Raw genomic sequence first — 14,101 nt, 5'->3', positions numbered from 1 at the left:
AGATTATTTCAGGGAAGTTTTACACATTGGTGCAGAATAGAAAAGGTTTGGTGTCTTAACCCTCTGTTGCAGACTTGCAACAGTTAAATGTTAGCATAATGCCAGTTATTTCTACTTTTGTTGCATTGTTTTGAAAAGTTCTGCAGAAAAAAGCTGGCATTTATATCTTGTTCAAGTTTTCATGGTTTCTTATCATGCAAGGCCAATGTTGCAAATCTGCAGCATCTCAGAACTTGTTGAAAAACATCAGAAGAACTACTACCACATATGATCATTTTCCCCAAATATCACATTTTTTCTTAATAAAACTTGATTTGGTTACGTGTTTCCTGATTAAGATAAAAAACAAACGATATTTCAAAGTTCATTTTTTTTGGAAAAGTTTTTCTAGGATGTTTGAAAAACAGAGGGGGGGGGGGTTAGTCACACATTCTTGGCAGTAATCTAACAGTGAATTTTTGTACAAATGAAGATGGATTCTGAATATCGTTGCACAAATTTCAGTAAAGATGTTCTAACATGTAGTCTTTAAAAAAATAATGTGGATGAATCTATAATAAAGAGGCGTTTGGATCCATGTACAATAGAGTCAAACAGACAAAGATCAAAAACCATAAGAGACTGTCAAGAGAAAACTGCTCAGAATGATCGGACTAACAAGACTTCACACCGACCAGAGCTCAGTACCAGGTTCAATACAGCGGAGGTGAGTACTAAATGGGGAACAGCTGATGGAAGATCCAGGCCAAAGGGGCAGTGGCTGATGGGAGATGTAGTGTAAGGAGAAGAGGCCAAAGAGAGTCGAAACCCCAGAGATGGCTCCCTCTGGTGGTCGGAGGAGGGAACAGGAGCCTTCTCGTGACTTAACCGTTTAGTTCCTTAAGAAATGGAAACTTGGAGGCTCAAGAATGTTACTTTTTACAGAAAGTTGATCAACAGTTTTTACATGTTTATCACTTTTTAAATACTGTCCACTTATATCAAAGGATGGGTAAAAGCTGAATCTACAAAACATAGAAAACATGAAAACTACATTAGATCTGATTTTAGGAGGATAATGTAAAATCACATATTGTGTCTGCAGATGCTGGAGATTAGAACTCTGAAATACTAAATTGGTAACTTAAGATTTTTTCCATTGGGAGGACAGAAATACAGGCCCAAAGCAGCTCCCGATCTACCTCTGCACCATGGCAACACTTCTTCATATGTATTTTTTTATAATCATCTTGAGAAGCGGGACGTGTTTGAGGGCAGAACCTGCAGGATGAAGATGAAGGACGACTGCAGATGGAGTTCAAACTCTTTTATTTTAGTTTCTAAAGCACAATCAACCAACAGGAAGTGAGCGCGAGTCACATGACCAGCTCCACACTAGGCAGTCTATCAGGAGGCGGGCTCTGTCAGCGGTCTGACTGCAGGAGGGCGGGGCTCTCGTCTTCATGTAAAGCTCTGGACGGTCAGCTGACTGCATTGCAAACACTTGACTCGGCTTGCCAGAGCGCGGCGGGCGGAGGCTGCGTAACCATAGCAACAGCGGGAGTACGAAGGTGAAGGCTATTTACTGATTAGAAGTTAATCCCAGAAGATGAAGGTCGCTGCATCTTCCTCCTCTTCTCCTTTAGAGTCTGACAGACAGAAAACATGAGGAGGTTATTGTTTATTTCTTTCAAAATATCTGCTTGAGATTCTCATCTTTTCTTTCTTGAACTTTTGGAAACTCATCTAAAATTCATCAACAGCAACAGGGATTTTCTAAGTCACATTTGTCAAAGTCACGGCCCGGGGGCCGGATCCGGCCCTCCAGGTAATTTTATTTAGTGTTATTAATGACCCCATGTTATCTTGTGCTTTTTCTTACATGTTTTATTTTGACAAAATATATTTTTATGGAGAGTAAAATATTAAAAGCTATTTAAGGTTTAAGTTGATTTATTCTGGAATAATATTTCTGCCTTTCCATTGTTCATAATTATGTTAAAAAGTTACAGTGTTACGGTTTGGCTAATCTACGTTTTTTTTTTCATTAGTTTTCTTTGGCTGATTTGGGATTTAACTAATATTTCGGGTGTCTATTAGCTTTAGTGTTTTTAGCTATCAATTTCAGCATCTTCAGCAGCCTAGTTCATCTTCCAGCATTCACACTAACATCATCACAGGTAACGCTATATTTCTAGTTCATAATTATGTCAAAAAGTTACAGTTTTAAAGCTTTAAAAATATAGTTCTAGAGTGTTCAATGAATGTTTATCCGTTCGGTCCGTGATCTAAGGTGTGTTTTAGAGTTTGACCCCCTGTTCTAAGGTAAGGAGTCATTTATAAAGACATGAACGTCCTCTGTCTCTCTCAGGCGTAAACGTTTTTTTTTTTTAATGCAGCTTCCCTTTTTTTCAACATTATTCTTCAATAAGTTGAAACAGTCACAGAAGTCACGTCTGCCTCAAAAACCTCATGTCAGGTCAAGAACAGCATTATTTCACAACCCAGACATTCTACTCTTTCAGGGGTTCTCAACGTTTTAGTTTTGCTCATTTATACAAAGATAGTTTTTAAATTCAGTGTCTCTGAAGGGGAACAGGACCGCCTCCTCGTCCAGAGGGACTGCATCAACATTCGTCACCTGATACAGAGGAGGCTAAACTTTCCTGAGTGTGGAGAAAGTGCTGAGCTAACAGTAAACCTGCGGTTTGTTTAAATCAGTGTTTTTTTTCTGTGTCATGTGACTTCATTAGCCTATCAGGTGTCAAATATGAAGCACGACTCAGGGGGAAAAACCATCCTGAGAAGCAGGAATGACTAAAGAGAAAAATGAGATCAAAGTATTGAAGAGAGGATAATAAAATAATTAACACAAAAAACTTTCAAATGAATTAACTCAAGTAGCTCTGCATTTGAGTCCCTTAAAAACGTGAGGAGAGGGACAAGGTCAAAGTGAGGCACCTTCTGGATTTGTGACGTCATCAGGAATCACCTGATCAACAGCTGAGACCCTCATGTGACCACTAAAGAGCTGATGATTGATTGAACACATGTCAATCAATCATCACTGAGGTCTAATTTCAGATAAACAGCAAATGTCTTTATTTGTCCTGAAAAGACTGTTGAACATTGAGGTGATTTAACATAAATCTATTTGAGTAACAGCTCCTCCTAGTGGTTAATTTTTGAACTGACTAGAATCCAGTTTGTTTTATGTCAGCTTCTCAGAGGAAGTCAAAGCTAGAGATTCATCCGCAGCACAAAGTAGTCCCTCAGCTTTAGTGGAGGTTTCTCACCTATTCTGCAGCCGGCTGGTTCTGTTCTCCTCCTGCTGCTGTTTTTGGAAGGTCAGCCTGCAGAGGAGCAGAGAGAAGACCACATCTTCATCATCATCTTCATCATCATCATCATCGTTGCATTAATGTTGCAGGTTTCACTTCTCCCAGAACAAACTGCTGCTAACAACATCATGTTGTCTGCGTAGTCGATTTAAAATACGTTTTGATCTGTTTTCTATTCATCAAAGGACTCAGAAACGTTCCACGCTGACCTGAAAACCAGAAAAGGCCTTTAAGCCACAGTCCTTCCAGTCGTTAACGACATCTTAAAGATTGTGTCTTTTTCTTTTAGATTTATCAGAATGTCCGTAAATGTCATCGATATAAAGAGGAATTCTTGAACAGACTGAGAATTCACAACCTGAACTTTATAAAAGTTGTTTAACTTTGATTTTCTAAACGCAAACTTAAAGTTTCCGGCAGAACGTGAAGTAGAAGTCCGGCAGAAGTCTAAAAAGTGAAAGTGATGCTGCTGCAGCTCTCAGAACAGTTTTAACTCTAATGCAGGATCCTCTATGCTTTTACCGGTAAAAACAGACTATGAATGCTCTGTGGTCATAGTTTATCTGTGGATGAGGACAAACGAGGCTTCTGGGGGTTTTCCTGCATCTTTAAGAATCGTTTCAGCGACTCAGGGTCAATCCTTTGACACCAGGCATGTCAAACTGGCGGCCCGCGGGCCCTTTGTGGCCCCCAAGTCGATATTTTGTGACCTGCGCCTTAAAATTAAAGTTCAATGTCTACTAAACTATATCTTCTGCGTGTCCACCCTTCTTTGATGAAACCTTGTATTTGCTTTGTGATGTTTCAGCTTCAGGCTTAAAACTTTGCATTTACTATTGTCGTTGGATCTGGTTGTCAGAAAAGTCCTTAGCAACCGTTGCTAGCGTGGTTAGCTCCTCTCGTTTTACAGGATACGCAGAGGATATTGTTTGATGGTTCATAGACAAGAACAAATGTTCAATACACTTGTTCAGTAGATATTGTCCGTGGACATAAAAACATATTTTTGGCACAAATAGAAACCCATCCAGCCTCAGCCAGACTCTGCCCTTAGTGCCCCCCCCCCAAAGTAAATAGAGTTTGAGAACGCTGCGTTACACAGAGATTTCTCCAAAAACCTTTTATCCTTTCAGTTCTGCTGCTTTAGTTCCAGTCAAACGTTTCTGAGACCCACAGCAGCAGAATGTGTGTAATGAGCTCATTCAGTGGATTACGTTTCGTTCTCTTGACTCTTTGTTTTGAAGTTTTTAACAGATAATTCATAAAAACAGGATTCTTCCTTGTACTGCAGACATTTTAGCAGGTTTTCGATGAGTTCTGCAGCGATTCTGTTTCCTTTGTTGAGGGAAAAGTGAACAACAATCTTTGAAGAAGGAGCAGAACAGCAGAGCTCTGCCTGAAGTTTATGCTTGAGATTGAAACAGAGATTAGTGCGACAGCCTGCAGGAGATCAAAGGAAATGTTAGTATTATGTGTTCAGAAATCGTTCTCCAAAATGTCGTCTCATCCTCATCCATCGTTTCCTACAGACTTTTTCTTTAGTCAGATCCATAAAAACATCAGTTATCTGTGGAGGAGTTTGTCCTGATCTGTCCAAAAGCAGCAGATTTTAGTTCCTTGTTCTTCCGATTCTGTCTCTGCACTTTAATGCTTTGAGCTCAGACAGAAGAAACCTTCATTAAACTGTTGTAAAAGAGAAAAGCAGCAGTTTCTCTGACTGGACCTGAACCATCAGGTAGACTGATTATAGCAGGTTTAAACTCACCTGTGCTGATGATCAGAGAACACCACATGGATCTTCAAAATCTTTTCTACCTTTTCACCTCAGTGTTTTCTTAACTTAGTTATATATTTATTCCATTAATCAACTTTTGGTCAGTTTTTGTTTATTTTTGCTTCTTTCATTGTAATTAAGCGTCTATTGTCGTTCAAAGTTTAAACATCTGGTTTTATTATCCGAGTTTCTCAGTGGGTCAATCACGCATGGAGATTCACTGGCGAGGGGCGGAGCCTCTTTACGGCCGCCGACAGTGTGTTCGTGGAGCAGAATCACAGAAGATCGATCCGGCTTTTTCTGCCAATTTGAAACAACTCTGCTTCATGCTTTTATTTTGATAAAAACAGCTGCTTCCTGTTGTGGCACGACTAGAAATTCATTTAAATCATTGATGTGTAAAAATGTATAAAACCTTTAAATGTTACATTTATTTTTTACCAGGTCAAAATGGTGAAGTTTGGAGTTTATCTTCCAGTATTTAGAGTTTGATTCTGTTTGTATACAAAGATGGAGGACTTTATTTTAAAAATCAGCTGTTTTGTTGTTGTTTTCTACTTAAAGCTTTTAAAGATGAAACAAATAAGTGTCCAAACACACAAAACTTCACATGCGAGAACCAATCAGGCACCTCTGCAGCCACTGGCCCCGCCTCCTCCTGCCAATCACCAGATATTTGTGAAAAAGAAAAGAAAAATAAAGAAAAATTCAGTAAATATCAACAATAATTAGAATATTAAAAAACATATATTTATATAACATATTGCAAAATTAATGAACTGAGCAAAAATTTTTAGTTTTCATTGATATTTAAAATAAATGAATAGAAATAAAGGACGATGTTTTGTATTTACATTAATGAAGATCAAAACAACATAAAAAACGACTTTAAAATACAGTAATTATCTTTATTAAAGTCTGTTTTCCCAGCATTATCGGTGAGATCATGTGACCTCTCGCTCTCTCACCGCGCTGACGAATCCACTCGCCATCGCGGCGTTCTCCACGCCCTCCACTGTCGCCTGGGCGACCTCGTTGGCCCCGGCAACCGCAGTCTCAGCAGCGACGTTGACCTGATCCGTCGACTTCTGAGCAACTGCAACAGCATAGCAGCACATGCATTCATATATGTGAGTTATAGTAATATTATGATGTTTATCAATGAACATTCTGTCAGTTCGGACTGTTTTCAGGCTCAAACTGAACAAAACAGATGAGAGTCTGGATGGACCACATGCTTCTGTCACCGCATCCTTGGAAGGAAACGATAGAATCGCTCATGTCTGTTCCATCGTTCTGCTGTGGAGATGGAATAATGTACGTCTGCTTCTTTATTATGGTTTATTATGGTTTATTATTGTCAGTGATCTCTTGGATCCCTCAGAAGTGTTCTTAGAGTTTTTTTCTTTTGACACACTCAGATCTGATGTTTTGTGTTTCATTTTCTTAATTGTTGAAAAAATCCCCCTTGCTGGTGTAAAACTAAAGGTTGACAATATAATATAAAAACGATGTATAAACTTTATCAAGTCACTATTTTAGTTGTGTGTTGATGCTTTACTGCACAACAATGTCACAAATTGAAAGTAAAATACCTGAAAATGAGGCTTTTTACAGCAGGTTTTTGGTTCAATTAAAATAAATAAATTAGTTTAATTAATTACAAATCATGATTAATTAATTAATCATAAAATGTATGGCATCACAGCACTAATTATGGACATGGTTATGTTTGTTATATTCTGTTATACGACGGATAAATACAGCATTGTAGAAATAAACTGTTTTAAGATTTAAATCTCACTACTTTCTACACTTTTATCAGACAAACAAAGAAATTATTCTCTGTTCTGTAAATAAGGTCAAAGTTAAAAAAAAGTATTGTATTGATTGAAAACATCTGAAGTTCTGTACAGGAGAAGCGACACAGAGGAGGTTGACTGACAGGAGTCTACAGCCAATCAGGACGCAGAACAACATGCACTGAAGAAAACAACCATTAAGTGAACAAGAAAAAATGAAATAGTCTCGATTAAACTAGACGGTAAGAATTTAAGAAATGAAGCTTAATCCTGACGGATGGAGATTAAAAAAAATCATTAAATTTAAAAACAGAAATTATTATTGAAACTTTGAAGAAACTGAAAACGTTTGAAAACATTTAGTAGAGCCAAAAAAAAAGATAATTGCTGCAAAAACGTCAGTACTTCATAAAACTGTAAATAACAGTTACAGCAGCTAAATACGTCTAAGTTCTAATAATGAAATGACAAAGACAATCGTCATCTGTCGCCTCTGCAGTTAACAAGGATCTTTTTGTTCCTGTCTGTCAGTTTGGTGACAGACGAAGAGCAGAACCTGAGAGCGCGTTTGTGCGTTTTGTTGCTCGGCTGTTTACTCACCTGTGTTGACACCTGTCACCACGCCCTCCATCGTCTTGTTTCCTGGAAAACATCAAAATCAAACTGAAAAGGTCGTTTTTTTCGTGATGGAAAAAGTCTGCTCATGTTCTGTCAGACTGGCTGTTTGTTTACAGCCTTTTTTTCTGACTGTTTCCCACAAAGCTCTGAGCTTCTGGACAGAACAAACTCAAACATCGGAGTCTGAATAAACCGAAGGAGTCTCAAAGACGACGAGTTTCTGGTTGGTTTAGTTCAGGTCAAACACCTCCCACCAACATAGTATTCTTTGGTCTCAAATATCTGCGTTAGCAGCAGTCTACTTCTGAGAAAAAGAACTTTATTGTTACTTAAATGGATGTCAAATCAGGAATTATTGCAATTTTTTTTTTTTTTTATGATAACGACAATGTTTTATCTCAGTAATGACATTATTATCTCTTGTTTGACATTTTCTCTGACAAACTGTTTGGTTTTGTTGCAGATTGTAGAAAAATGAAATAAATATCGTCAACAAGATACAAAAAAGTGTTTTCTCATGAAAACGTGACAGTAATCATCGTTATTACAAGAAAACATGAACTTTTGGTAGAAATAAAATATTGTTTTCTATAGAAAGTAAAGTATTAAGAATCTTCCAGTTTCATCTCCTCCTTTAACAGTTCTTCTTGTGACTCCGTCTCGGTCCTCTGCAGCGCCGCCTAGAGGACACCGGGGCCGGTGCAGCCCTGTCCTTGGCTCCGATGCAGAATCATAGTGTTAGGATTCAGTCTGTGAATGCAGGGCGGGCGAGGAATGCCGGGCTCAGACTGCAGACGCTTTGTCTGCTCCATGACTCACTGTCATCTGACCCAGCAGCTCTGCGGGGGCTCGGATCAGATCTGCAGCTCATGAAGGGAGTTACAGGAAACCAGGCGTGATGCATATTTGATGAGCTTTCCTCTGCTTCTCCAGGACACTTAGCTTCTGATCCGCAGCAAATGTGCTGATTCATGAAGGTAAATCAAGGATTTTAGAGAAGAATCTTGATGCTTTTCTGAATTCTGACTGATGGTTTGGATGATCTTCCTTTCAGATGCATCTTCTCAGAAGAACTTCAGCATTAGATTTTCAGAAGAATGAGATTCACAGCATAAAGATAGTGATAGAAGGCGAGCAGTTAGTTCCTAAAATACAAAAACTGAAATGAAGAACAGAATATTGCAATAATATCACCTGAAAAACAAGAAGTAATAGAAGAAATGAAAGATAGATAGATGGTATTATGGGATGAAAACAAGTAGATCGTTATATTTGTCATATTAGATTTTAGAGTTTACCTTTAAAATGTTTGCCAGGTTTAAAAAGATTAAAACTTCAGGTTAAAGTTTCAGGTTTTAACTTGGGGGCGTGGTCGGGTATCAAGTGGGCGTGGTCGTTCAGTAGCAGTTCAGAAACGGGAAATGCACACCTAGTTCCTCCAGTTGGTTTTAGAGGTTTCTAATTTCAGGCATGCTTGACCAGCAGGGGGCGCTCCTCCCCAACCAGCAGCAGAGGTTCAATAAAATCTATTATCACTGCATCTATCCATAAGGAGGAAATAACAGCAACAGGAGATGTGACATCACTTCCTGTAGATCAGGGGTGTCAAACTCAAGGGGCCAAAATCCAAAACAAAATCCAAAACGGGCCGAACAGGATAAACATTTGTTAAAAACTCTTGAACTAAATTTTTGAAACTTTAAAACCATAACTTTTTAACTTAATTAGGAAATAGTTATATAGCATTACCAGCGATAATGTTAGTGTGAATGCTGGAAGCTGAATTTGGCCACTGAAGATGCTAAAATTGATAGTGGAAGATGCTAATAGGCAGCTAAAATATTAGTTAAATGCAAAATTAGCCTAAAAAGGTTAAAAAAGGTTAAAAAAAAAACTAGCATGTAGCTGAAAAAAATAGCTAAATTCAAAATATCCTAAAAAAATGAAAAAAGCCTAAATTAGCCAAAACAGCTAGCATGTAGCTGAAATATTAGCTAAACTCCAAAATAGACTAAAAAATTGTAGTAAATACCAAAATAGTCCAAAAAGCTATCAGAATGTCAATTTTTAAAATTTTAAAACTGTAACTTTTTAACCTAATTATGAATAATAAAAATGCAGGAATATTTTTCCAGAATAAATCAACTTCAACCTTAAATAACTTTCAATATTTTACTCTCCATAAAATATATTTTGTCAAAATAATACTAGCGGGAAATAAGTGCAAGATAACATCGGGTCATTAATAACAATAAAATAAAATGATCTGGAGGGCCGGATCCGGCCCCCGGGCCTTGACTTTGACACACGCTGTAGATCTTTCTCGTGGCCGTCATAGCGGAAGAGGAAAAATGAGAGCATCTTTCAGGTGTTTTAGACTGAGATCAATTGTCTTCATTGTTCAGTGAATTTCTGGGATTCTTCCTGCACATGAATTTATCCATCAGACTGAGAAAAAACTGAAAAATGTACTGAAGTTCAGCAGAAGTCTTTCTTCAGCTGCAGACATACGCCTACAGTTAGCTGACTTCTATGAAGACAAAGAAGTTGTCAAACGTTTTTTGTGGTTTGAGTGTTCGGTCTCAGTTATTTCTAAAGGTGGCGCTAAAGTGCTAAAGTTTCAACACGACAAAAGCAGGTTTTTATCCTCCTGTTCCTGTGTTTTCTTGGTTTGTCCCTCTTTGAATCCTAAACTGGAGTCATGTGACCACCATGTCAAAAACATAAATGAGTCTCGTTTAGCGTGTTGTAGCCAAAACGACCACGCCCAGACCAGCTGAATCCAGCCTGACGTTCACGTTTGCAGCCTAAAACTGAAGTTTACCTTGATGACTTTCACACTTTGGTCACCTGGAGGAAGAGATGCTGCATCCACCTGGTGGGAACAGGAGCAGCAGAGCCAGAAGGGCGTGGCAAGTGGCGACGAATGATGAGCCTGTTTTTAAAAGGCCCTTTTATACTTTTATTTGTCCCACATTTAGGATTATAAAGAGTGGATTCAAATGTAAAGATGAGACGTTTCTGTCTCCTCTCTCGTCCCTTTCTCTGTTTTTACTGTTTCACCTGCTTGTTCTGCATCACTTCTTTCTGTTTTATCATTAAAATTACATTTTTCAGAGTCATGGATCGACCAGATCTGACTCACCTGGGAGGAACTTGCGATGTTTTGTGCTCAATTGAATTCATGTCAAATTGTGTAAAAAGTTTTAAAAAATAAGGATTTTCTTGACAAATTGAACTTCAGTTCTTGACTCACAGAAACACCAGATCAGGAGCAGATTTCCATCCTAACTTTAGCTGGTTTGAACTCATCCTTCCTCACCCACATAGATGACCCCCTCCTTCGTCTTGGTGGCCGCCTCCTCCACGCCAGCCTTCGTCTTCTCGGCGGCAGCCACCACGCCGCCCTTGGCCATGGAGAATCCCTTCTTCAAGGCGTCCATGATGCTTTTCTGTTTGGTTTGTCGTCTGCTCTGGTCGTCCTCCTGCGCTCCGTCCTCTTCTCGTCTGCCAGCGCTCGCTCTTCCTGCTAATGGATGAGAGGGGGATGATGGGTGGAGTGAGGGCACGTAAGGGGGGGGGGGTGGAGACGACGTGTGAAGCAAACAGAGAGACAAACAGAGAAGAAAAGTCCTTCTCCACCGATCAGATGATAGTTTGTGGAGCAAAAACACAAATATTCTGTCTCCTTCTCTAATGTGGATGTCCTGAATTTCCCAGAATGCTTCAACAATCTGTAGTTTTCTTCTATTTTCCAAGGTCAATTACAAAGCGTTGACTTCCTGTTTCAAATCAGATTTATTGGAGCCAGATCAGTCAATAAGTCCATAAGTTTATATAAACCCTCGGAGACGCTCGTTTTGGGTCTCCGTAATAAAAACCGTTTGGTGAAAACACGTTTCCATGCAGATGTGTAGATTTTATGACCATTTTGGCCTCTTCGTACAAGTTTTGGGTCTTGAACGTTTAAAGTTGAACCAGGTCAAACTTTGACCAACTTGGATTTAGTCGTGGCGCGTGGATGTTTAAAAACTAGGGCTGGAAATTGATTAAAAAACGTAACAAATTAATCGCAAATCTGGAAAATATTAATTGCGATTTTTTTTTTAGCTACAGTATTTCTCTGCCACTGATTATCTCCAAATAATCATAATATGAAATCGTACACAATTGTACGTTTAGAACAGGGGTCCTGAAGCTACGGCATGTGGGCCGGTTCCGCCCACATCCACATTTGGCCCGGCCCCCAAAAACACCATCAGAGAATCATTATTTGTTTTTTTTATTTAATTTTTTCCCAATTTGGCTTTGAGAGTGTTTGCTAACACTGTTAGCAAAATAGTGTTTTGCTAGCAGTGTTTTCTGTTAGCAGAACTGTTAGCATTAATCACAGACAGAAATGCTAACAGAAAACACCTTTTCTGGGTATGTGGTACGTTCTGGGGCTGCACGGTGGCGCAGTGGTTAGCGCTCTTGCCTCACAGCGAGAAGGCCCCGGTTCGACTCCCGGCTGGGACCTTTCTGTGTGGAGTTTGCATGTTCTCCCCGTGCATGCGTGGGTTTTCACCGGGGACTCCGGCTTCCTCCCACCGTCCAAAAACATGCTTCATAGGTTCATTGGTGACTCTAAATTGCCCCTAGGTGTGAATGTGAGAGTGGATGTGTGAGTGATTGAGGCCCTGAGACAGACTGGCGACCTGTCCAGGGTGTACCCCGCCTTCGCCCGTCAGTAGCCGGATTAGGCTCCGGCACCCCCGCGACCCCGAAAGGGAAGAAGATGGATGGATGGATGGTACGTTCTGATTTAGAAGGGCCTAAAACTAATTTTTTTCTGTATTTAATTTTCTGTATTTTTAATTTGAAAGACCACCTGGCTGCTTAATTGGTATCATTTTAATCAGCACAACCGCTCCTGACTTTGTTTCAGACAATAGCGCCCCCGATGGACCATCAGTAGGAACTGCGTGACCTTTCCACAGAACTGGAAAGACCCCAGATTCCAGGGAACAGGTTCACCATAAAACACATGCATGTTCAGAGCTCCGCCTTGACAAGAACCTCCCAGAAAAACTTCTTTCTAAATGTTTTCTAGAGCTGTGACTCCAGAATGAACAGAAAAAATGTGCAAAAACCAAAAGTCAAATTATTTTCTGTGTTGATGTCGAATTTGGAGCAAAGGTCGCACACTTACAGGGGTTAAAGGTCATGACAACAATTTTTAACATAAATAGAGTTTAGAAATTTCAGTAGAAAATGAAAGTTTATGTCTTAAACTTCGTTTTGTGTGTTCTGACAGAACTACAGGAACCTCATGATGTGGTTTGATGGTTGAGAACTTTTTCTGTATTTGATGATGTGACAGAACATTTGCTTCACTGTGAAATCCGATTTGATCCCCTCCACCATGAAAAACTTCCTGCATGTTTTGTTCTGGTCCGTCTGTCTGCAGGAAATCAGCTGATGGTCTGTTTGTGCAGCAGATCTCCATGAGTCACCTCCACCAGGAATCTGGGAGCTGCTCTCTAATTGAACGCTGTTGAGAGTTCATGACTCAAATGAGTCTGGAAGTATAGGTGTGTCTTTGTGTGTATGAATGTGCATGTGCCTTTGTGTACATCGCTAAGTGTGTGTGTTTCTTTGAGCGTGTTCATGTGTGTTACTGTATGTATCAAAGGCATCAGGACCGTCTGAGACTCCATGGATAATCTTCAACAAGATTCTGGATATCTGGAGGATCAGACTTATTAAAGGCAGACATGAGGATTATTGTAGTCATTTATTAATTATGGATTTAAACCCTGAAGAAACTACAGGGTCAAATTTAGCCATAAATTTTATTTATTTTTTACATATTTGTTTTAATTGGGTAACTGTTAATTACTGCCACCAAATGTGATAAACACACAGAAAAAAAGAAAACTGAACGTGTGTGTCAATCCATCCGTGTATTTGAGTCTGTTTTTCATGTGTGTGTGCAGGGGTGTGTGTTAGTGTGTGTGTTCTACTCACATACGTGGGGGTGTGCACGTGTGTGTGTGTTAGTGTGTGTGTTCTATTCACATACATGAGTGTGTGAGTGTGACAGAGTTCAGTTCCACTCAGCTGAGAGTTTTACACTCAATTAACACTCTGTACTAATTTACAGGTTTGTTTGTGATGTACAGAACACCCCCCCACCCTCCCCTTCCCAGAAGTCTTTGCTAATTAAATCCACCTTTGACCTTCCGTTCTTTCCTGTGTTCTGGAAAAAGCTGTTTCGTCTGCATTCACAAAACATGTTGTTGTCGCCATAAACACCACGTGAAAGTTTGTGCTTGACTAAGTCTGGGTGCGTCAACACTAATGAGTCTGTTATTAAATCAGTTTGATTTGACATTGATTTGACATTGATTTGACATTGTGTGATGATTTTAAACTTAAATTTATGCTGATGATGCAGGAATTTTCACACTAAACAGCACCAGATCCTATTGGGATGGAATTTCAAACAATCCCTTTAATTGTAAATTTAATAACTGAATTGATTCTAAAATGTTTGGGTTACACAACATGCACACATCTGATCCATCCAAGAAAAAAAAAACTAA

At 39.3% G+C, this 14,101-nt stretch overlaps 1 protein-coding gene and 1 long non-coding RNA gene across 3 annotated transcripts; one reads left to right on the top strand and one right to left on the bottom strand.

Moving 5' to 3' along the window:
- Window positions 1–1,291: 1,291 nt before the first annotated feature.
- Window positions 1,292–11,062, bottom strand: LOC112161645 (synuclein). Of its 2 annotated transcripts, XM_024296964.2 has the most exons (6): window positions 10,837–11,062; window positions 7,497–7,538; window positions 6,063–6,190; window positions 5,726–5,752; window positions 3,276–3,332; window positions 1,292–1,628 (listed from the first exon to the last, which is right to left on the bottom strand). In XM_024296964.2, the coding sequence occupies exons 1-5, from the start codon at window positions 10,955–10,957 to the stop codon at window positions 3,276–3,278; spliced, it is 375 nt and encodes a 124-aa protein (XP_024152732.1). In that variant the 5' UTR covers window positions 10,958–11,062; the 3' UTR covers window positions 1,292–1,628. The 2 variants fall into 2 exon arrangements, with proteins under 2 accessions (XP_024152732.1, XP_024152733.1); XM_024296965.2 differs by lacking the exon at window positions 5,726–5,752 and having other exon boundaries at window positions 10,837–11,061.
- On the top strand, window positions 6,201–13,276 carry LOC118599751. Its single transcript, XR_004949245.1, has 3 exons — window positions 6,201–6,411; window positions 12,964–13,087; window positions 13,189–13,276. It is a non-coding gene; the product is annotated as an uncharacterized LOC118599751 (long non-coding RNA).
- The last annotated feature ends 825 nt before the right edge of the window (window positions 13,277–14,101 follow it).

The sequence above is a fragment of the Oryzias melastigma genome, linkage group LG15 (assembly GCF_002922805.2).
Source record: "Oryzias melastigma strain HK-1 linkage group LG15, ASM292280v2, whole genome shotgun sequence".
In the NCBI taxonomy this organism is placed as follows: Eukaryota; Metazoa; Chordata; class Actinopteri; order Beloniformes; family Adrianichthyidae; genus Oryzias; species Oryzias melastigma.
This window is presented reverse-complemented; position numbering and strand designations above follow the sequence as displayed.

Coding starts and splice junctions, on each gene's coding strand:
- LOC112161645 (XM_024296964.2), bottom strand. CDS start 10,957: ATGGACGCCTTGAAGAAGGGATTCTCCATGGCCAAGGGCGGCGTGGTG. Junction 7,539..10,836: donor GGAGGGGGTCATCTATGTGG/GTGAGGAAGGAT, acceptor GATGTTTTCCAG/GAAACAAGACGATGGAGGGC. Junction 6,191..7,496: donor GGTGACAGGTGTCAACACAG/GTGAGTAAACAG, acceptor ATGCTGTTGCAG/TTGCTCAGAAGTCGACGGAT.